This window comes from Urocampus carinirostris, chromosome 12 (assembly GCF_059441175.1).
Source record: "Urocampus carinirostris isolate Australia breed hairy pipefish chromosome 12, RoL_Ucar_1.0, whole genome shotgun sequence".
NCBI lineage: Eukaryota > Metazoa > Chordata > Actinopteri > Syngnathiformes > Syngnathidae > Urocampus > Urocampus carinirostris.
This window is the reverse complement of record NC_142360.1, coordinates 2,853,801-2,875,429: the sequence shown is the minus strand read 5'-3', so window position 1 is coordinate 2,875,429 and position 21,629 is coordinate 2,853,801. Positions and strand designations below refer to the sequence as shown.

Here is a 21,629-nt window from a genome sequence, read left to right as displayed (position 1 = left end):
AAAGGATCCGCCCCCTTTACCTCCGAATAACTTTAATCAATAGTGACTGATTCAAATGATGATTGGCACATTGGTTAGGAAATGAAACGCCGGTATATAAATCCCAGCATACACCGCGGACTACTTCGCCTTTGGGGGAAAATTTAGTCGGCGGCTGCTTGCCTTAGTTGCGAGACTTTGTGACTTAATATTGATCCATATATAAGGTGCGCTGTATTATAAGGCGTATAGTCAGCTTTTGAAAAAAGTAAAGGCTTTTAGGTGCGCATTATAGTGCGGAAAATACGGTAAGTTAGTTCGCCCGGGGCAGTCGACCAAGATGGCTGTGTCGGGTGGGCTGAAGCATCCACAATGTAGATTAAAAACTCAATAAGTGTTTTTATCTGAATAATTCTGCCAACAAAGAGTTTATATCTTGAATATCTCTCACATCCCTATAATCTAGTTAGTATGTTGAGCTTGGGCTAGGCTGGGCTGGGTCAGGCCTAAATACCCACGGGCTACGGTCAGGCTGGATTCTGTAGGCCCAATCTTACCTCTGTTTACGGCCTGGGATGAGATGTTTTGCGGCCCCTTGTTGCGGAATTCTTTTCTTACCGTACGACGTAAAAAACAAATTTTAACAGTGCTGTTTACGGCTCGAAGATATGTGTCTGGTATTGGTTGACGTCTTATAAAATGCTGATCTGTATCAACATGAAAATGCTGAAACACGGTAGGCTGATCGACCTCCTACAATGCCTTTTACTTGTTTTAGTTCAGAATCATTTGTTTTTCCCGGATTTGTGTGAGTCATTCGGTGACCCAACCCTGAGATCCAACTCCGAATGCCGAAGCGCTAAGAAGGAAGGCAATGCGTACCAATGGTGTAAGTCTTAAGTATGACTCGGCCAAGGCATGATGACCCTGTGACATTCCAAAGTGCCCAACCCTGAGCGCACCAAGCTTGCAATTTAGTTCAGAATACGTGTGCTTTGTAAAGAGGATGATACGATACTGATTATACTATATTGGCTATGGGTTCAAGGCTTGCAGTAATGCTAAAGGGAGAAGCAAAAACAAACTGAAGCGCTGATCAAAAAATACAAGTCACACAAATCGTTACCTTTGTTCAGAAATATTTAATGATTTAATAAAGCACTATTAAAATATAATGAGGTGATGAAAGTATTGAGGTCTTCTCGGGGCATGAGAATTCCCGCAAGTGAAAATTTTAAAATCACTTATTTTGAATCTTGTGTCACCACTCCCTTCGCATCCTCCCGCTACTTAAGTCAACCAGTTCATGTCACCAAATATAAATTAAAATAACATTTATGCGTGTGTGTGTTTCTAGACAGCAATTTCACTTGGCAGTCGCCACCTCAACAGATTCATGACGTATTATGAGGCTCTACTTCATTCACGTGTTTTTCATGCAATACTTTTGTGTATCGCCAAACTTCCATGAATAGTTGATAAAGATTTTTTTAGCTCCTTGGAATAATGTCAACGTCGGTTTTAGCTCAGGCAAATTGTGGGACAGCCGCTGTCAGTGGCCGTCATTCGGGTTTTTGCTCAGGCTTACCGTCGGACAGTCACTCATGACAGCTGTCACATGACCCGACATTCTTCCAAACCGGAAGTGATCCTCCATCCAACAAGGCCATCTTCAGCCCCGAGTCGTTTTCTCCGCGCGAATTCTCCTCCAGGATGTGACAGGCTGCTGCCACCCGCCGACAGAAGTCATCCACGGCGGCAGCCGCCCCATAGTGACTCGAGCATGGCGCAGTCCATCCAAGAACTGGTACAGGACTCGTTAGTGCCGATGGTGGCAGTGCTGTGCAGCGACGAGGCGGAGACACTCACCCGCAAAAACAAGCTCGACTTCGCCGAACTCCTCAGGCCTTTCTGTCGTCTCGCTTCCGAAGGTAACACCCTGGTTAGCTGCTTAGCGCTGCGCCTAGCTGCTGACTAAGCAACGAACAGGGACTTGTTGACGCTTGGCCGTTGTTATGCCGAGAAATGAATCCCTGCCGAGATTTATACCCCCTAGCTACTACAACCACTTTTACCTCGTTTTATCTCACTTTTATATCACTTTTCGGGAATGTAATGGCGAAAATATAACCAAAACCACTTCGCCTTGCATTTGTTGGGAATGTAATACAATTTAAACGATCCCGTCTTGTATTTGTAGTGAATGTAATCGAACGGTAATGCACACCGTATATAAATCATTTTTGAGCATGTAACGTGTTTATTTTGCCTTTTTCTACTCAAATCGCTCGTATTGAAACTGTTATGCACTCTTCCACAAAGCTTATTTGAGCATAATAAGCTTTTTGGTAGAGTGCATAACCGTTCTCAAAAGTTATAAAGTTATTATTCAATGTAGTTGTTTTTTTCCTGAAAGTTGGTTTGTACCTCTAGGAGTCCCTAAATATTACACACTGTCCCTATAAAGAGAGGAAAAAATGAAATCCAACATAGGGCTGTGTAGCGACCCTCTTTCATGCACGACACAAGGTTTCACAATCTCTGGGTTTATTGCCTGCATTCAATAAACAAAACAATACAAAAGTCAGGGGCTTCTGTTCACGACTGCAATTATCTTCAACGCTTACAAACTTATTTAAGCTACAGCAAGCAGACAACATGCGAGCACATTAATAATGAAACTTCGATAATAACAATGAACATAACTTTCACACGTACCTGCATTCAATAAACAAAACAATACAAAAGTCAGGGGCTTCTGTTCACGACTGCAATTATCTAAAATATTAAAGATACAAAAGAACGGGTCATCACTCAACAGGCCGCTCCTCGTGGCGTGTTTGCATCAAAACACGTTGCATCTTCATTTCAAGCTGTATTGCTTAACCTCTTATTTAGTGCTTTTTTAATATACGTCATTTAGAACAACTTATATGTTTAACTTGCCACCAACACATCTCTTTATTCGGGCTTTTTTGAAGAAGTTTGATTTGGAAACACAAGAATGTCACACTTTACAAAACCACAGGGCCCTTATTTCTATTGTGCAAGAGCGAGCCACAGTAAGCCCTGTGCGGGGGCTTGCGTTTGGCGATTCCACAACGGTTTGGAGCAACGTCAATCATCCTGCCCTCCCAAACAGACTACGAGACTTGTCATGGATGGTGGCTCATGAAGTTCTCCCAGTCAGAGCTGTAATGCACCACCGAGGAATGTCAGCGACTTCGACGTGCCCTCGACCTGGCTGTGGCGCCCAGGAGTCGGTGAGGCACCTTTTTTGTGAGTGCAGCGCTGCCAAGGTCTTGTGGACAATGGCCGAACAACTAGGAAAGTTCCCGGACTTGCCAGCAGGAGAGGTCCCTGATGCACAGTACGTGCTTTACGGGGTGAGTCGGTCGAGGAGACATCGGAACGACTTTGCCAGGGACTGGCTCACTCTCGCCGCCATCAAGGACGCCATCTGGACCTCCAGAAACCTGCTGGTATGGAGGTGCAGGCAGATCCCCCCCGTGGCTGTGCTCCAAATGGCTGCAGATACCATACAATCTGCGAGCGGCGGGCCTAGGACGCAGCCATAAAGAAGACTCGTCTGTACCCACCCGGAGGGGGGAGCCGGAGCTACGCTGTGGGAGTCCCGGCAGCAACGGCCTGGGTTGTGGAACCCAGAAGGGAGAGGACCCACGCAGAAGGGAAAGGACCCACACAGAGGACTGGAAGAATGCTGCCTGGCGAGGGTGGGATGGCAGAGCTATGCCCTTGCACAATAGTATTGCCTTTTACACGCTGGTTAACTACTGTTAAAAGAAAATAACTCTGAAATTGTTTAATTGATGTTGGAAATGTCAGGAAAAAATGTTAAAACGTCATATCGTCACGTCATATTGTCAAATATAAAAAAATTGTGAATATGCTTGATGGCTGTGTTTTGCTGCTGTTGGTGTCAGTGGATTTGTTCAGACCGAGAACAATCGACTTTGGCCTGGACGGATCTATTGACACTAACAAAGATGTTATATAATGAAATTGTGAATATGTTTGATTTTCGAGAAGGTTTGTTCAAACCTCACTTTGTGTTTGCTGTTAAAAACGTAATATTGGAATATAATATTGTGAATGTGCTTAATTGCTGTTGAGATTGTCATGATTATTTTCTGTTTTTAGTGTCAATAAATTTGTTCAAACCAAAAAAATATGTCTTTATATACAAAAATAATTTCGAAAGCAGCTCAAATGTCTAGCAAAATATGCATTTTTTTTATCCAACTGATATTGGGCACATCTTACCTTCAACGCTTACAAACTTATTTAAGCTACGGCAAGCGCTGAAGCCCATAAAGTGCCAAACGAAAAGAACAGTCGCAGACGCCCATGACTTAACAACTGAATGAGGTACCGGAATATTAACAGTAATACAACAAAAACACAGATTTTGTGAGAATTCAAAAAAACATTCAAAACAATCAAATTTCAACTCTGTTACACCTGCAACTAACTACCATTTGAATAGTTGAGACGAATAATCAGATGATTATTTTTTTTTTCTAAAATTTAGCATGAAGTTGATTCATCGCAGTGGTTAGCACATTCGCCTAACACGCAATAGGTCCCCGGTCAGAGACCAGGCTGTGCTTGCACAAGGCACACCACAGACAATGGTGCTCGTGGGACCCTAGTGGTTAAGGGGTAGTAGTTGTATTTTTTTAGCTGTGTCCGGGCGAGAATACTCCCAATACTTTCTGTATATATATGTTACCGCTCAAGACACACTCTATTGCACATGCGCTTCTCTCAGCAGAGACTATATTCATGAAGAAATGCTTCTCTCTTTTGGAAAAACTTGTCTGGTAAGAATAGTCTACAACGAATTGAATTGTCGGCTATTTGTATTATCGATTTTTGTCCCCAACGTTGACTAATCTTTGCAGCCCAAATCCAATCTGAACAGGAGCTACTGCTAAAGCTAATTTTTCAATTCAGGCCACGTGCGGGACCCCAACAACCAGCTACAACCAGTAAAGAACCTTCGCATAGGTGTGAGCAAGCTGGTTCCGGGCACCGCCCTTCCTTCGTCATGTGTCGCCCTCACCCCGGGCCAGCGCTGCCGCCTCCACCAAGTGGTGCTCTCCTCCCAGCCACAGGAAGGTGACGTCTCCACCGCCGTTGCTGCTGGAGATTACGACCTCAGCTTCAATGGTAATTTGGGCCGCCTTTTCCAAAACTGTATTTCCATTCATATTTTCTGTCCTCATAACACCAGTTCCATCTCTTAAAGGTATTCCCAAACTGGCTTTTATTTCCAATTAGGCACATGGAGTGTATTGTTCCTACCCACAATTATGCAAATATGTTGCAAAATATTTCACGCGCAGGGGGACTCGAGAAATTGAATCTTAAATCTACCAATTTGGCTTGTTTACTCCAGAGTTGTGTTGTCATTGAAGGAACACAAGACAACACTTTTAAAATGGGACCCATAAAAAGTCACCAGCAGGTTGATGTTGAGTTGCTTCTTCCTGAGCAATCTCAGGAAGTGCACCGCAGCTGTGCCTTTTTTATCTGTGCTGAGGTGTTGGCTGTTCAGGAGAGGTCGGCAGAGATGTGGACCTCAAGGAACTTGGAGGAGTCTACTCACTCTACACATTTGCCGTTGATATACAGGGGGCGAGGGTTGTCCTAATTCCGACGTAAGTCCAGGATCAGTTCCTTAGTCTTGTCAATGTTCAGAGGCTGTGACTACGTTTTGTTGATCTGTCCTGGTTAGCCCCCGTTGGTGACTCTGTTTGTTAATTTTGCCAGCCCTTTTTTTACTTGCTTGCTCTTAGTTGTACCGTTACTGTAATTCACCTATGGCTGTAGGCCAATATGTCATACTGTATTTGTGTAATTACGAAAAATTTTCACATTCGCACATATTTTTCATATTCGCAATTACTTTTTTTTATACATGCCTCCGTTTATTGACTTGATTTGGCCATTAAATTGCTCTTCCTTATCAAAATGTATAATATATGTAATATTAATCTCATTTTATTGTGGTAGCATATAATGCAGAGGGGGCTAAAATTAACAATATAATCATCAATCGTGATTTTTTGTGTGACAATAAATTATCTTCAGAAACTATTAAGCGTTACATCCATACATACATCCACCTGCAACACAATGCCTAGGCATTCTCCACAAAAACCACCAAAATTTTAAAACGCGCATAACGATATGGCGTCTGACTTGCCACAGTGCTTGTGTCCCTCCAATGACGTTACTGCTCAAGAAGTCAAAGATAAGACCGGCCGTTTGCAAAATGCATTAACCCGAAAAATAACTGGAATATACAAATTAAATGTATATAGATTTTTATGCAAAAAAATGTACTATTTCCTCACATTTTATACGTTTTTGGGAATACCTTTAATTTGTTTTTTCAAGCTGAAGTTGAGTTTGAGTGTTGCTATGGTGATGTTTCTTTTGGCTCCTTCCACCTGTCAGATGAAGCTCTTAAATGTTGCGCACCCTGGTTCAGTTCTTGGAAGGATGCGCTGACGGAGGTGTGCACCTCCAGGTCCTTCTCAGGTACCCTCGTCCAGTTTTTCCTGTGTGGCCTAGATTTAGCTCCACCCCCTCCTCGCTTTCTGTCCTGGTGCCCCTGGTGCTTCTGCTCTCGTCACCTCCTTGTAGATTAGGCCTTTGATCATGTAATGAACTCCAGCATGAGTCTGATTGGTGTGGGGTAGATCATAGACAGTGTTGCAGATGAGGCGAGATATTCGAGAATAAAAAGGATTGATTCGCAAACTGCCAGTTTGCTTTGATTTGCTTACTTCTTTATGCTATAATGGATGCCCAGGATATGGCTTTTTCATTTTACGATGTGGAATAAGATGTCTTTTCCCCCACACAACTACATCAACAAATTATTTAATGTGCCCAAAAACTGCGATTGGTCCACGTCAAACAAGGGTCTGAAATCGGTTCGGGTCACGGCATCCTGAAAATGCTGATATGCTATTGGCTGAAGTATTTGTAGGTTTTGGATCAGGGGATGGTGACATCATGATCTGTAATTTGCAATAATCTTTGCAGCCCTTTGAGACTTCTTGTGATTAAGGGCTATACAAATAAACATGACTTGACTTGAAGTATCTCCCACAATGCCTTCCTCATCAGCCAGTTCAGAATCTATTGTGCTTTGTAAAGACTGCGAGTCAGGGATGCAATGTCTTTTTTTTTTGTTTTTCAATAGCTCTGAGACATACAGTGATGTTAAACAGGGAAGCAAAAACATGATAACTACGGAACAGAAGTTTGCGATTAATCCGAAAATTGAACACAGATTGCTACCCTCGCAATGATTGGGCGATTAAAGAAAGGAAGGGAGAGGACGTTTTAAAAAGGGGAGACAATGCCAAAAAAGAAAAATGAAACTGATTCTACCACTTTCATTTGTGAGGATTGTCATACCCTTAAAATACTTAGTTGCTTTAATCTCCTAATTTTTAATATTAGTCCTGATCGACGATTGGTTATGGCTATGCAACTTAGTGAAGGTAGCGATTTTAGTACCTTCTTCGGATTTTTTGATCATTGCAAGCTTTGTTTCCACGGTAATCATGTTTTTGCTTCTCTTTAGGATCACGGCATGTCTCGGGACCTATAGCCATTAAAAACAGTACAAAACACTAAGGCTGCAACTAACGATTATTTTAATAATCTGATGTTTATTTGAATCGGATTAAAAAAAACTATTAATTTCCTCTTTAATCAAATATTGACATTTTGTGGACAAATATGAAAATAGCGCACAAAACAGAATGTTCTTCAATATTAAACCATAAAAGTGTTAGTGTTTTTCAAATAACAAACAAAATACATAAAAATGTATGCTATACACCTGCAAATATATACTTTTCATAAAATGCAAAAAAAGGCATATTTGTTTAAGGGACACGAGTTTTTGGAACAAAAAAATAATTGCAAAGCTGCGTTCTTTATCGACGCACGAGCCGAGTGATCCACCGCTAAGAGTCGTACAGCTGGGCGATTTTACGTCTGCCCAGGACGATCTGAGACAAATTCAAGACAGGGTGTACTTGCGCCGCACTGCGGGTGCCGTTCAAAGACCGCGAAGCTCTGAAGCCGCGAACGTCAAATCGCGAAGTAGCGAGGTCCCACTATAGTCCCAAATATAGTGGTTTTAAACGTGTAATAGGCTCCAAGATGTCCGCTTTATTGGTAATAGAGCCGGCGTTGGTGACTAGCCACGTTCGGGAGTTGTTAGCCTGGCTGTTAGCTTTCCCTTCTTTGCGCTCTTCTGACTTCCCTCAGAGTCTTATTCAATTGATTAATTCATTTTCAATGTAATAAGCTGGTAAAGCTACAAGCTGTCGCGTTCGTTTAGGTGGCCAGCTGTGCGCCCAACTGCTTGACTGAGCGCTTAGAGCAGCCTAAGTCGTGTGCATACACGTCTTGCAAACTTTGCCTCTCCATTAATTGTTGGTGCCATGAAAACCTGCTTCTGATTGGCGGGTGCTGTTAACCACGAAACGTGACAATTTTTGTTGGCCAACCACTTCATCACTCAAATAACAAACTGGAACTATGAATTATTGGGAAAAAGCGCAGTGGTTTGCGGTTACACTATCGCACTGTGTTGCATCGCGATATTGATTTGATTTTGTTTAATCGTATAGCCCTAATATGAGTTTTTTTTAATCACTTTTTATTTTTCACACAAAACTCAACAGAGAGTTGAGTCACCCACTATTTAACACAAACAAAATGTATACAGTTGATATTCCCATAACAAACAAAAGAATCAACAACAAAAAATGATAAAATAGAATTAAAAGGTGAGGTGTTTAGACATCAAGCAGAAATTGTATAATAGGCTTCCATCTTTTCTCAAATTTAAGTCTTGCAGTGATTTTTTTCCATAGTTTACATTTGCATTAATTATCCTCTCCCTTGTTTTATGTCAGGAAGTTGTGGTTTCAACCAGGAAACTGTGATCATTTTCTTTGCTACCAGAAGCATTAGCCTTAGTATGTAGTTGTATTAACCAGTCAATAACTCTCCTGGCAAAATTCCTAATACAAAGGTCAACCGCAACTCCAAACCAAAAATGTATTTTATTTCCGTCTGAATTCACTCCCAGTAATTTAATATCTCTGGGCAATCCCCCCAAAAATGCGTGAAAGGCCCTCACCCTCCCACTGTTGGATGCATTCTTATATTTTGAAGTGATAAAGGATGTATAGAGTAACGCATTTTTACTTTCCATTCAAACTCCCTCCATGTCGGACTGCTGGTTATTTTGTGTGTCTTTTTTCTCCTAATCTTCATCCTATATCACTACATCAGGTTGTAGTTCCCATTTTTCCTTAACTTTCACCCTATCATTACTGACATCCATTTGCAAAGCTTAATACAATTTTGAAGAACATCAATCCTTTTTGTGACCATTATTTTTAAATCCAACCTCCATAAGCCTAAGTTTAAAATCTGGGTGTTTAGCTATTTTCGTAGCCCTACTCACGGACCTTGATCTTTTTAATTTGTATTGTTAACCATGTTTTAACAGTTCCCTTGATCCATTAATTCTGGAGTTTTTACTTTTTCCACATTGCTACTGATATGAATGGTATGGATTCCACAGGCACATTTGTACAAGACCGCTGATCCATGTCCACCTATATTGTATCTTCGCCTTTGGTAATCCACAGAATATGAGCTCTAATATTAGCTGCCCAATAATAAATTCTAATATTGGGGTAGATCTGAGTGATTCACAAATTGCGCGACACAACAAATCGATTAAGTAATTTGTTCCCAATGCTTTTAATCATCGATTTTATTGATCCGTTAGTGCAGTTCTACAAGAAATACTGAATTGTATTACCAACCTTGAGGATTTTCAACTAAATGATGTGAAAGGCATTGCAGAAAGTAATTCAGCCGCTACCATCTTGGGATTTTAGTAATGTCCTGATATTCACCAATAGCAAGATCAGCAGTGTTTTAGATGACGCTGACCAATAGCAGACAGGCATCATAGAATGCAAAAAATATTTTTTGGTACGAAAAATAATGTGGAATGTTGAAGAAAATGCCGTAAAAGGGGTTAAAAAATTCACACCGGAAAGTGAAAACATCGTAAAGCAGAGGAGGCCGTATCTTGGGGGTTTAGCTGTACTTAAAACTCTCATTCTCATCTTCCAAGATATTTGTGATCTCCTGTTTTACTCTCACGATTGTCTGCTGTAAAGGCTGTTTGTTTTCGTTTGCCAGCACTGGATCATAATCTCCAAAAATCCCAGCAAGAAAGACAATTCCCCCCTCGCCCTATTCATGATCTCTTCCTTCCAAGATCCTCCAGTTTCTAGATTTTCTCCAGGTTTTCTATTGTCACCTCTCCTCCCCATGCGAGGCATTGGAGCTTCTCACTGAGCAACTAAATTCTCCTCCATGTGTTGACTGTCGCTGTTTTTTCTCTGCTTAGCAACCACACCCTGGTTTGAGGCTTACCGGGAGAACTTCCTGCAGTCCATGCCGGCCTGCGACCACGAGTTCCTCAACCACTATCTGGCCTGTATCCTTTGTCCTTTGTTTTGTCTTTCCCGATCTGGTGTGGTCATGAGTTGACTTGACTGACATCTCAGGCCTGCTGGTGGTGTCATCTTGCGAATTGGGACCGGTGGAACAGTTTGGCAAGCTGTCACAGGAGCAGCACTGCATACAGCACAGCGGAGACTACGCCACGCCAAAGTGGTTCATCCCCAATACCCTTAAGTACTATGTGCTGCTGCACGACGTCAGCCTGGGCGAAGAGCAACGGTAACGCCGTGTTTAATTGGGTATTTTTTAAAGAGTGCCGTGAAAAAGTGTTTGCCCCTCCCTAAATTCTTTGTTTTTTGCATATGTATCACTCAGAAAGGTTTCAGACCATCATACAAATTCTAATATCACACGGAGGCAACTCAAAGAAGTACAAAAGGCAGTTTTAAATTTTTTATTCTATTTATTAGGGTGCATATACAATCCAAGCTTATCTAGCCTTATGTCAATAAAAAAATCATCAGTCCAAAAAACAAAATCAAAGTCCTGGAGTGGCCCAGTCAAACTCCGGATTCAAATCCAATTGACTTGCTTGGTATGACCTTAAACGGGAAGTACATTCTAGAAAAACCTCAAATACGGCTGATTTGAAACAATTTTGCAAAGAATCGTTGGTCAGAAATCCTCTAAAGCGTTGTGACCGACTCTTTACCAGTTAACGTTTGATTTCTGTTATAGCTGCCAAAGGTCGCCTATCTTGCTATTTGATTCAACGGGCAATTACTTTTTCACATAGGGCCAGATAGGTTTAGATTTTTTTCGTGTATTAATAAATGGAATCAACATTTCAAAACTCCATTTTGTATTTCCTTGATCATCTCTGCGTGACATAGTAGGTTTGATCATCTGAAACCTTTGCGAGTAATAAATGAGCAAAAAAAAAAAATCAGAGAATTAAAGAAGGGGCAAACAAATTTTTCACTATACTGTAACCGTTGGTCTATCTATGAGAATTCACGAAGATTATGTCACAGGGCGGAGACGGTGTATGAGGACATGAAGCAGAGGTACGGCTCTCAGGGCTGCTACCTGCTCAAGATCAACTCCCATACGATATCCGCTGAGCACAGCGAGCAAATCCCGGACCTGTGGAGTCAGTACCTGCATAGGAACCAGCTGCAGAACCAGGTAGGTACATTTCTCAGTACCACACTGAGCAACAGAGGTGGGGAACTTTTTGGAGTCATGGGGTTAAAAAAAATTGGCCAAGGGGGCGGTGTTAGAGATATATCCAATTTTCTCATTCATGAATAAGTATACACAGACATCTACAATCTACATGTTAAATTTCTTTGTATTTGTTTTCAGATAGGTCTGTTTCATAAAATTGGTTTAGAAACGCTCACAGTTAGAGCAAACCAATATTAGATCCCTGTTCTAAGTACTAAATTTGATAATTTTTTGGTACTTCTGTAATATTTTTGAGGTTTCTTAATATTTCCATAGTATTTTTGTTGTATTTCTATACTAGAAGTTTTGTAGTATTTCTATCGTAAAATGTTTGTAGTATACCTGTTGTAGTAATTTAGTATTTATGTAGAGGTAGTTTTGTAGTATTTCTGTAGAAATATTTCTTTAGTAGTATTTTTGACATGTTTCTTTAGTAGTATTTCTTTAGCATTTGTGCCATAATATTTCTGTTGTAGTATTTTTCTACTACTGAAGTGGTATTTTCATACCTGTCAACCGCCACGGCTCCATGCCCTTACAAACTGTTGTATTTTCCCTTACAAAATGCAAAAAAATCTTACACCCAATTTTTTTTTTCAAACGTGTTCATTTATGTAATTATTTTGTACATGTGTTTCGTTATATCATTCTGTACATATTCTTAATAATAAAAAATAGACTAAAAATCAGAAACGATTGCTATTAGCGCAACTAAAATATCCATTAATAACACTTTAAATTTAAATTTGTAAATAAAGATATTTTTTGGAGGAAAAAATAGTTGGCATTTTTATTTTGTATACCAAACCACAATATCAAACATTGATGCTTGTATTTTAAATTTCAAACAGACTATTTAACAGGGACAGAAAATACAAACCTTTGCAGCCTTGTGACTGGGAAACACGTTTTTCGTAAGCGTTGTGAAGTGGTCGGCAACCTTTGGAGGTATGTTGTGCTCTGCGATGAAATGGTAAAACATCACTTCTGCAGCTGTTGAGGAGTCTTCCAGTGTAGTGCCTAATTTTGACTCCCCCGCAAAATCCTCCCCCCTTGCGTGAATGTCTATTCTGCTGCGCTTCCGGAGTTTGCCGGGGAGTAGAAATTAGGCACTACAGCGCCAGACACATGCGCACATTAGCATCAAACGCCCGCTTCGTTTGCATAAAAAAAAAACGAAACCGAGATGGAGGCTACCGCGGCGAACTTGTTTTACTTGATCGATTTGCCGTTTCGTGATAGTCGATGTATACCGGATGGTACCATTAATTGACAAATTTACGTTTTTCCGTACAGATTTTCTTGTACGTCGTACACCTCTTAAAATGCATAATAAACGTTCTTTGTACGGCAAAAACGTACAGTTGACAGGTATGTATATATGTCGTAGTATTTGGGAGTATTTTCGTAGTAATTTTGGAGTATTTCCATAGCATTATTTTTGTAGTACTTCTCTTGTATTTTTGTTGCATTTCTGTTGTATTGTTTCTGTAGTATTATTTATACTATAATAAACATTATAGTATTACTGTAGTAGTATTTATTAGTTATTTGTGAATTTCAGAATGAAAGCAATATGATATACTAGGTCCCTGTTTTTAAGCACTAGATTTGATATTTAGTTTTTTTGTGATTTATTTGTAGTATTTTTGTAGTATTGTTGTTGAAGACACACAAAGGGAGAATGGAGACAAGAAACATTTCTTTCATCAGTAGTACTTTATTTACTATTATATATATCAGGGGTCAGCAACATTTTTGGTGTGGAGTGCCACTTTCAAATTTCCTTGTAAATCAGTGTGCCACATGAAGATTAATGACTCGCATAACATTTTTTTAATATCCAACAGTGCTGTCATTTTACACCAGTCCAAATATACAACATGGATATACACTCAGTGTTTTTCTACTCCAGGGGTGGCCAACCCGCGGCTCTCGAGCCGCATGCGGCTCTTGAACTAGTTTCATGCGGCTCTTTAGGAGCTGTTATAAACTGGTTTAATGCGGCTCTTTCGAAGCTGTAACATGACATGCATCAAGAATGTTTAGCCGGCACTGTAATTTGCCTTCCCTACAGCTAGATGGCACTCCAACAATGAATGTCTGTTTTAGTGACGTAAAACGAGCGACGAGAAAATATTTGTTTGACAAAATGTATTGTAGTCAATTTATGTGAAATTACCTCTTGAAATGGCAGGTAAAAAGGCACAGCCAAACTAAAATATGAAGAAGAACACAGGACGTTTTTGCCAGAATGGGAGAGTTTATATTAATATATTGAACGTAATGGCAAGCCTATCTGCCTTATACGTAACGCGGCATTAGCACACTTCAAAGCTTCAAATCTTCAGCGTCAATTCAGCGCACTCCACCCTAACATCGAACAGGAATTTCCAAAAGGGACTGAACTTAGTAAGAAAAAGTTGTTGACTACGAAAAGCAAAGCAGAAAAACAGTTGCATTTCTTTCAAAAAAATTATGAAACACTCTGAGACCGTAACGCTTGCTTCGTATCAGTTAGCTTGGAACATAGCACGGGCTAAAAAGCTATACAACGAAAGAGAATTCATTAAAAATGCGTCATTGACGCCTTTGAAATCTTGGCTCCTGTAGACAACAAACTAAAACAGAGCAAATCAGATGTTCAACTGTCTCGCCACAGTATGGAACGAAGAATATCCGATATTAATGCAGCTGTTGAATAACAGTTGCAACAAACTAACTGCAAGAGCTACGGATGGAGCGCCAGCCATCATCGGATCAATGAACGGGCTTGTGGGACTGTACAAAGCTGATCAAACATTTCCAGACTTTGGGATTTCCACTGCATCATCCACAGGGAGCAACTCGTGTCTAAATCACTCAAATTTGACAACGTCATGAAACCTGTGATGGAAATCGTCAACTTCATCTGCACACATGCGCTTAACCGGAGGATATTCAGGAATATCATCGCTGAACTGGACCAAGGACTTCCAGGTGACCTGCCGCTGCACTGCACTGTGGGGTGGCTGTCAAAAAGCCAGGTACTATCTCGCTTCTTTGAGCTTTTGGATCCAGTGAAACTGCTAATGGAAGAGAAGGACAAGGACTATCCCAAGCTCTCAGACCTCAAGTCGATAATGGATCTGGAACAGTGCTCACAATGTTAACTGTTGAAAATTTTTGATATTATCATGTTGGTGTGGTTATTTTCATCAGATCTAGTCGAGTAGAGATTTGTGTATGCGTGCGTACATGATTAAAATATGTTTATGTGTATAATGTGGCTTTTTAGTAACAAAGAAAAAAAATAATCAACTCGCCCCCGTTAACAACTATGATGTGGCTCTTTGTAGTAACACAGACGAAAAATTGTCTCTTAGTCGCTGAATGGTTGGCCACCCCTGTTCTACTCTTTTTGAACCAAGGTACACTTTTATTTATTAAAAAAGTTTAGAGGCACACCATCCGTCGAAAATGCTTGAAAATGAAGTCAAAATTTTCACTGTTATTAAATGTACTGTGCTATCTCAAGAGCAGATAATTTGGACATAAAAAGTATATAAAAATCTACTGCCACCTGCTGATATGGATGGCTATTACAGTTCCTCGTCTGAAGATAACAAAAATACTGAATAATGGCCTGATTTTTTTGGTAAGATAAAATTGGGCAAATTCCAGCGGGACACTAGACAAGGTCTCACGGCACACTAGTGTGCCCTGGCACACTGATTGAAAAACACTGGTATAACTGGGCAATTTATCTTCCACTATTCTTGTTCATCAATCAACTAAAAATGAATGTGAATAACAAGTGGAAAGGCCTGTAGCCATCCATGACTTCAACTTTTTGCAACAAGAATTAACCAGAATCAACCATATTTCATCTATAATTAATTTCATTTAAAAACAAGTGCTATGACATCTTGTTGCAGAAAATATAAAAACTTGGAATAACGCACGCAACTGGACTCAGCGCGTTTTAATGTCTCCGCCTTGAATTCATGTTCATGTTTCGTCTTGTAATAACATTTAACACTTGATGCGCGAGGTACAACGCTCTCGGGGCATAATGCACCAAAGAGCACGGTCATTTTTTGCACAAAGCCTCATTCATCAGTCCACGCTGGCTCGAAAGAACGCGATTTTTTTCGCTCCAGGATCCGTCATGATTCGTTCATTTATTGCACGCGTGTGTTTCGTCGGCTGCGTTAAAACACTGAGCTCTCCTGCGAGACGCGGCGCAGACACGCATTCACACACTAGACAGAAAAGGAAGGGCACGACCGTAAACATGGTGCGCAATTGAAAATATCTAAATTTCAGGTAAAAATGTGCATTTTTAAAGTATAATCATTATTATTTTGCCGTGCGCTTGCGTGCCACTGCTGGCACGCGTGTCATAGGTTGCCCGATCCCTGATATATATTGTCATTCTGACAATTTTATTTATTTTATTTTTATTCTGACCCGAGTGGCCGCAAGTGGCCGGCAGGCTGTAGTTTACTCACCCCATGTTCAAGAATAACAAAAAGTGGAGAGATTTTTTTTAAATACCAAAACGATTAATTTGAGTTTTTTTGTCTTTCCTACATCCATGAATATCCAGGAATGCCTTCCGTCCCTTCTTTAAGCCATCCAAGCCATTGGCAAATTGTGTAAATTGTAATTTTTTTGTTACCGGTGTATATATATAATATATTGTCTTTGTCTATTTTCAGGATCATCTAGATGAGGATGGTCCTACTGATGAAAATGGCATCAAATTAGAGGAGCATCCGCCAGACACGGGTCATTTCTTTGTTTTTCAGGAACTTTGATTTTAAATGTAGATTGAGAACCAGTACAGTAAACCCCCTGGATACAACTTGAATCTGTTATGAAGTCCAGATCATAGGGTGAAATTGTGGTATAGCGGGTAATAGAAACCTATGTTAAAGTTTTCTGAACCTCTAAACCCCACATAAAAACATAAAAATGACAAAATAGTATATCGTAAGTACTATTTACATGTAATATATATGTACAGCATTAAAAACATTGTAAATAATTGTACATGGAAAGGAAAATGATTTACTTTTGGTGTGACATGACAATCTGTCTGAGGAGGAGGTGGGAGATTAAAATGAGAACCGAATTTAAAACTTCCACTTGTAAGAATTGTCATGCCATTCTAAGATGTCATTTCAGTAATTGCCTCTCCTCAATAATTGTCCCAATTGTTGATTGGTTACAGCTTCGTTTCCATTGTTTTCTTTTTGCTTATCTGTTTAGCTTCATTGTATGTCCTTTTCCCATGGCTAATCGAATTAAGGTGTGTTACATAAGATTCTGGGAGGTAATTGTGCCAATAGCAATTCAGCATTTTCATGATGCCTTGCCAAGCATGTAATATGTCGACCAATAGCAGACAGGCATCCTAAAGACGTAACTTGTTACATGGAACATTTTTGGGGTAATGCAAAATACAAGTGTTGCAAAGAGGGGCCAAAAAAAAGTCTTATTCCACATCTTTTAAGAGAAAGCAGCTTAAGGAATGGTTGCCTTATTCCCGGGGTTTACTGTATCAGATATTTTGAGGAAGAGCTTGAGTTGTATTTTTTGTAGGTGAAGAAGCAATAATGCTGTAACTGGTCTGCTTTGTGGTTCAGAAGGTGGTTGTCCAGACCAGGACTCGAGAAACATCTCAGACAAGCTCTGCCCCAAGGAGGCGGAGAGCACAACGGGCCCCTACGGGGCCTGTTTGACCCTCAGCGACCACGAGCACATCCGTCAGTTTGTCCAGGATTTTATCTTAAGGGCCCTCCTGCCTCACATCGAGAAGAACATCAGGCAGCTCAATGACCAGGTGCCACTTACAATTTGTACATTGCCTTGACAAATTATTGCCCCCCCAAGAACATTTTGTCATATTGCCACATTTAAGGCCTCAAACTTAGTTGAAAACGAAAATATTTTTAAGAATCAACATGTAAGACACAATTTTGAAGTAGAATCAAATTATTTCAACATTCCATATTACATTTACAATGAAAAAACAAAAACTGTGTTGCAAAGGTATTGACCCTTCTCAACTAAATCCAGAAGTCCATAATGACCTCTAAACAAACCACCATCGACCTTAATGACTAACAATGGCAAGCAGTCAAGTCAAATCATTTTTATTTGTATAGCCCTTAATCACAAAGAGTCTCAAAGGGCTTCACAGGTTATTACACAGACTATTTTTCAGACCATTATTACATCATCCCCTGATCTGGAACCAACATGAGGGCAAGGAAAAACTCAAAAACCTCAACATGAAGAAAATGAAGAAACCTTGAGAAGGGATCGCACATGTGGCATCCCCCTTTCATGATTACCATACAGCAAAGGATGTTGCAATCACAAATAATACAGAGATATTGTCCAAGAAAAGTATAGGTTATTCATATGCTATAGAGTAGAAGTGTGTTTTAAGCTTAGATTTAAACATTTCCACTGAGGTTGCAGATCGGATCTCAGGGGGAAGAGTAGCACTGTGCGAGGAATAATATTTAAAAAAAGAGAGCGCATAAAACCAATGCAAACCCACTTAGATCTGGCCAACCCTCTAAACTCTTGGCCCATACAAGAGGAAAATTAATTTAAAGATGTGACCAAGAGGCCCAGGATGACATTCAATGGTCTGCAGGCATAGAAAGCTGAATTGGGATGATCTGTTCATCGTACAACTCTAAGCCGTATTCTGCATGAATCTGACCTTTATGGAAAAATACCATTAAAAAGTCCCATTTGGCGTTTGAAAGAAGCCACATGCGAAACACAAATAACATGTGGAACACTGCTCTGGTCAGATGAGACCGAAATTTAACTAGGGGATGACTGAAAAGCGATACATTCGGCGTAAGAGTAAAATCCCCACTGTCAAACATGGTGGTGGCAGCATCATGCTCTGGGGTTGCTTTTCTCAAGAGCGTTAGAGAAACAAATACAGGTGGGATTTTGCCTGAAAATATTTTGGAGGTTCAGTATATCAGGAGGTAGAGCGGTTGTCTTGTAACAAAAGAGGTCGCAGGTTAGATTTTTGGCTACTCTGAGTTAAATGTCAGTTTCCTTGGGTAAGACACTGAGCGCCAAATACCTCTGATAAGCACGTAGGCGCCTTGCATGCCTGACTCTATTGGTGTGTGAGTGTGTGTGTGTGAATGGGTAAAATGTGAAGTGCATCTTAAAGCACTTTGGAGGTTCTTTGTGACTAGCACTATAGTTGCTGTCCTTTCACCATTCCAACAGGACAACAACCTGAAACAAAAAGCAAACTCTACAATGTAATTGTTTAACACTAACAATATTAAAGTGTTAGAATGGCCAATCATAAGTCCAGACCTAAATTCATTAGAGGAAGGCACTCAATGGGGTTTCTCCTGAGTTTCAAAATTGTTTTTCTGCCCAATCACAGCTGGTGTCCAGAAAAGGTTTGAGCCGCTCTCTGTTCACGGCCACCAAGAAATGGTTTGGTGGTGGCAAGGCGCCAGAGAAAAGTGTCAGCGAGCCCAAGAACACCAGTGGACTCCTGTAAGATACATTTTGTACTGTGGTGAGCTGCCTTCAGGTGGTTTGATTTAAGATCCCTGTGATGGCAGCTATCCCCCGGAAGCCCCGGAACTGCAGATCAGGAAGATGGCCGACCTGTGCTTTTTGGTGCAGCACTACGAGCTGGCCTACAGCTGCTACCACACGGCCAAGAAGGACTTCTTGTCAGACCAGGCCATGCTTTATGCCGCTGGTGCCCTGGTGAGCAGTACGATCACAAAATCTGAATGAATGAATGGTTCTTATTGTAATTATACAACAGTACAACAAAATGTCAAAGGCTTCTCCTTTCACCGCAAGAAGCAAAGTAGTAAGTGGCCGGCTAGCATCAGGGATCCTTGGTTTGAGCCAGGTCTCCATGATGATTAAAATACAACAGTACCAAATGTGGCTTTCCCCATGAGTTCTCTTTCCAGGTCATCCATTTAATGGTAATGGGATCTGGTGTTAGTGTGATACAGGCTTGGCAATGGTAGCCACAGAAGTAGACCATACTAGGGCCCTTCTTTTGCTTCATCTCTCAGATGCCGCCTTCGTCTCTTTCCAGACTCAATAGCAATCCACAGAGCACCCAGTGATCTCACCAATTAATCAGGGATATTTTATCGATGTTGGTAGCCGATATACACAAGCTCCTGTAGGATATAGTGGTGTAACGCGATCTAAGTGTGGATAGATTCTAAAGACAAACATAGTGCAGGGGTTAGGAACCTATGCAGCCGCGAGCCATATATGGCTCTTTTCTTGAGAACATATGGCCTGATCAAAATATGCTACTTGTGCAATTTCTTCCGTAGCGTTCCCATTCCATTAAGCTCTTTTTCAAGTTTGGTGCATGCATAGCCAAAGCTACTCGAATTGTGTACATTGTTCGATCCAGTATATAAATGGCACAGTTTAACCCTCAGTTTACAATCAAGGTGTTATACCAAAAGACCCAATTTTGACTGTACATCGCTAATAAATCCTTTACATGGAAGCTCATAAAATAATGTATGTTCACTGTTGACACTTAATGATAAAAATCCACACAACAAACTAAATGTATCGAGCTGCCAACCCCATGATGTTCCAACACAGAGCACCTGGTGGTGTTACCAGCATGTTTTTGCACTCTTTTGACATTCCTCAGTCCGCGGTGCTTCTCAGTTTGTTTTGGGTTTACCCATTGAATTGTGCGCCCGCCCAGCTTTTTGACTAACTGCATACACTAGCAGTCACGCGCATCCAAAAGACACACAGCCCTCCGCCATCTGCCCATGTGATAGCATTTGCTGTGTGTCGTATGCTGCAGCACACAATGCACGATGAAAATCCGCAAAGTATCGAGACCGCGAAAAGTAAATGTAGCTACAGCGAGGGATTACTGTATATAATTTCCCATGCTATTTTCACACTAAACAACTAGAGGGTGCCCTAGGCCTGTGTTGCTAATTTTAACATTATAATAATAATAATAATTTAGCTCTAATTCAAGTCACAGCTTTTTGTGTATCCCTTAATCACAGCGGTAACTTAAACAACTGAGCTAAATAAAATAGCAGCAAAAAGAAAATCATACTCAATGGATAACAAGATGCAAGGAGTAAAATCTGCAGCTGAACATGGTAATCGAGTAGTTATTGGAGTTGATAAAAAAATGACACTGTTGATGAAGAATTCATTGGATTTTAGTTAGCTAGTATTTAGAGAGACACATGGTTTTGATATACTTATTGGTATGGTATTCATTTTATAGGTATTAGAATAAGTCTGAGTGTTTAACTAACATATAAGACACATTCTCAGTGGTGTCATGTAAAAAGCTAATCATTCAGCCATTTCTTGCCTCTATTCTATTTTTTTAAGGTACCGGTAATGACCATTTATATTGCATTGTAAATATCTGTTCTTGGTGTTTGATTTTATCGAATTAATTTACAGTTACCTTTAATACTGAAAAAGATTTGTGTTGTAAAGGAACACCTTATCTATCTTCTATCAAGGAAATGGCCGCAGTATCGGCCTTTCTACAGGCTGGATCCGCAAGACCGTACCCCGCACACTACATGGACACGGCCATCCAAACCTACAAAGACGTCTGCAAGTAGGAGGGAAAATAACCTAAAAAAATTGTCGTTTTAGTTCTAAGGTGGCTGATGTTGTTTTTAAACATCTCCTCGACAGGAACATGGTACTAGCTGAGCGCTGCACACTCCTCAGCGCAGAGATCCTCAAAAGTCAGGGGAAGTATTCTGAAGCTGCTATGTTGCTCATCAAAATGACCAGTGAGGTGAGGAATGATTCATTTGACCTTATGATGCGGTCTTAAA

The 21,629-nt window shown here is 40.5% G+C and overlaps 1 protein-coding gene across 2 annotated transcripts in view; it reads left to right on the top strand.

Moving 5' to 3' along the window:
* The first annotated feature begins 1,600 nt into the window (after positions 1-1,600).
* trappc8 (trafficking protein particle complex subunit 8) overlaps positions 1,601-21,629 on the top strand; it is a 53,288-nt gene continuing 33,259 nt past the window's right edge. Inside the window, exons 1-12 of one of the 2 annotated variants that reach the window (XM_088348922.1) lie at positions 1,601-1,910; positions 4,957-5,172; positions 6,466-6,549; positions 10,475-10,564; positions 10,635-10,809; positions 11,565-11,718; positions 16,464-16,533; positions 17,394-17,590; positions 19,184-19,299; positions 19,368-19,518; positions 21,303-21,403; positions 21,484-21,589. In XM_088348922.1, the coding sequence (XP_088205048.1) occupies positions 1,763-1,910; positions 4,957-5,172; positions 6,466-6,549; positions 10,475-10,564; positions 10,635-10,809; positions 11,565-11,718; positions 16,464-16,533; positions 17,394-17,590; positions 19,184-19,299; positions 19,368-19,518; positions 21,303-21,403; positions 21,484-21,589 (1,608 nt within the window). In that variant the 5' untranslated portion in view covers positions 1,601-1,762. The remainder of the gene's footprint in view (positions 1,911-4,956; positions 5,173-6,465; positions 6,550-10,474; positions 10,565-10,634; positions 10,810-11,564; positions 11,719-16,463; positions 16,534-17,393; positions 17,591-19,183; positions 19,300-19,367; positions 19,519-21,302; positions 21,404-21,483; positions 21,590-21,629) is intronic. The other variant, XM_088348923.1, reaches the window with a different exon arrangement.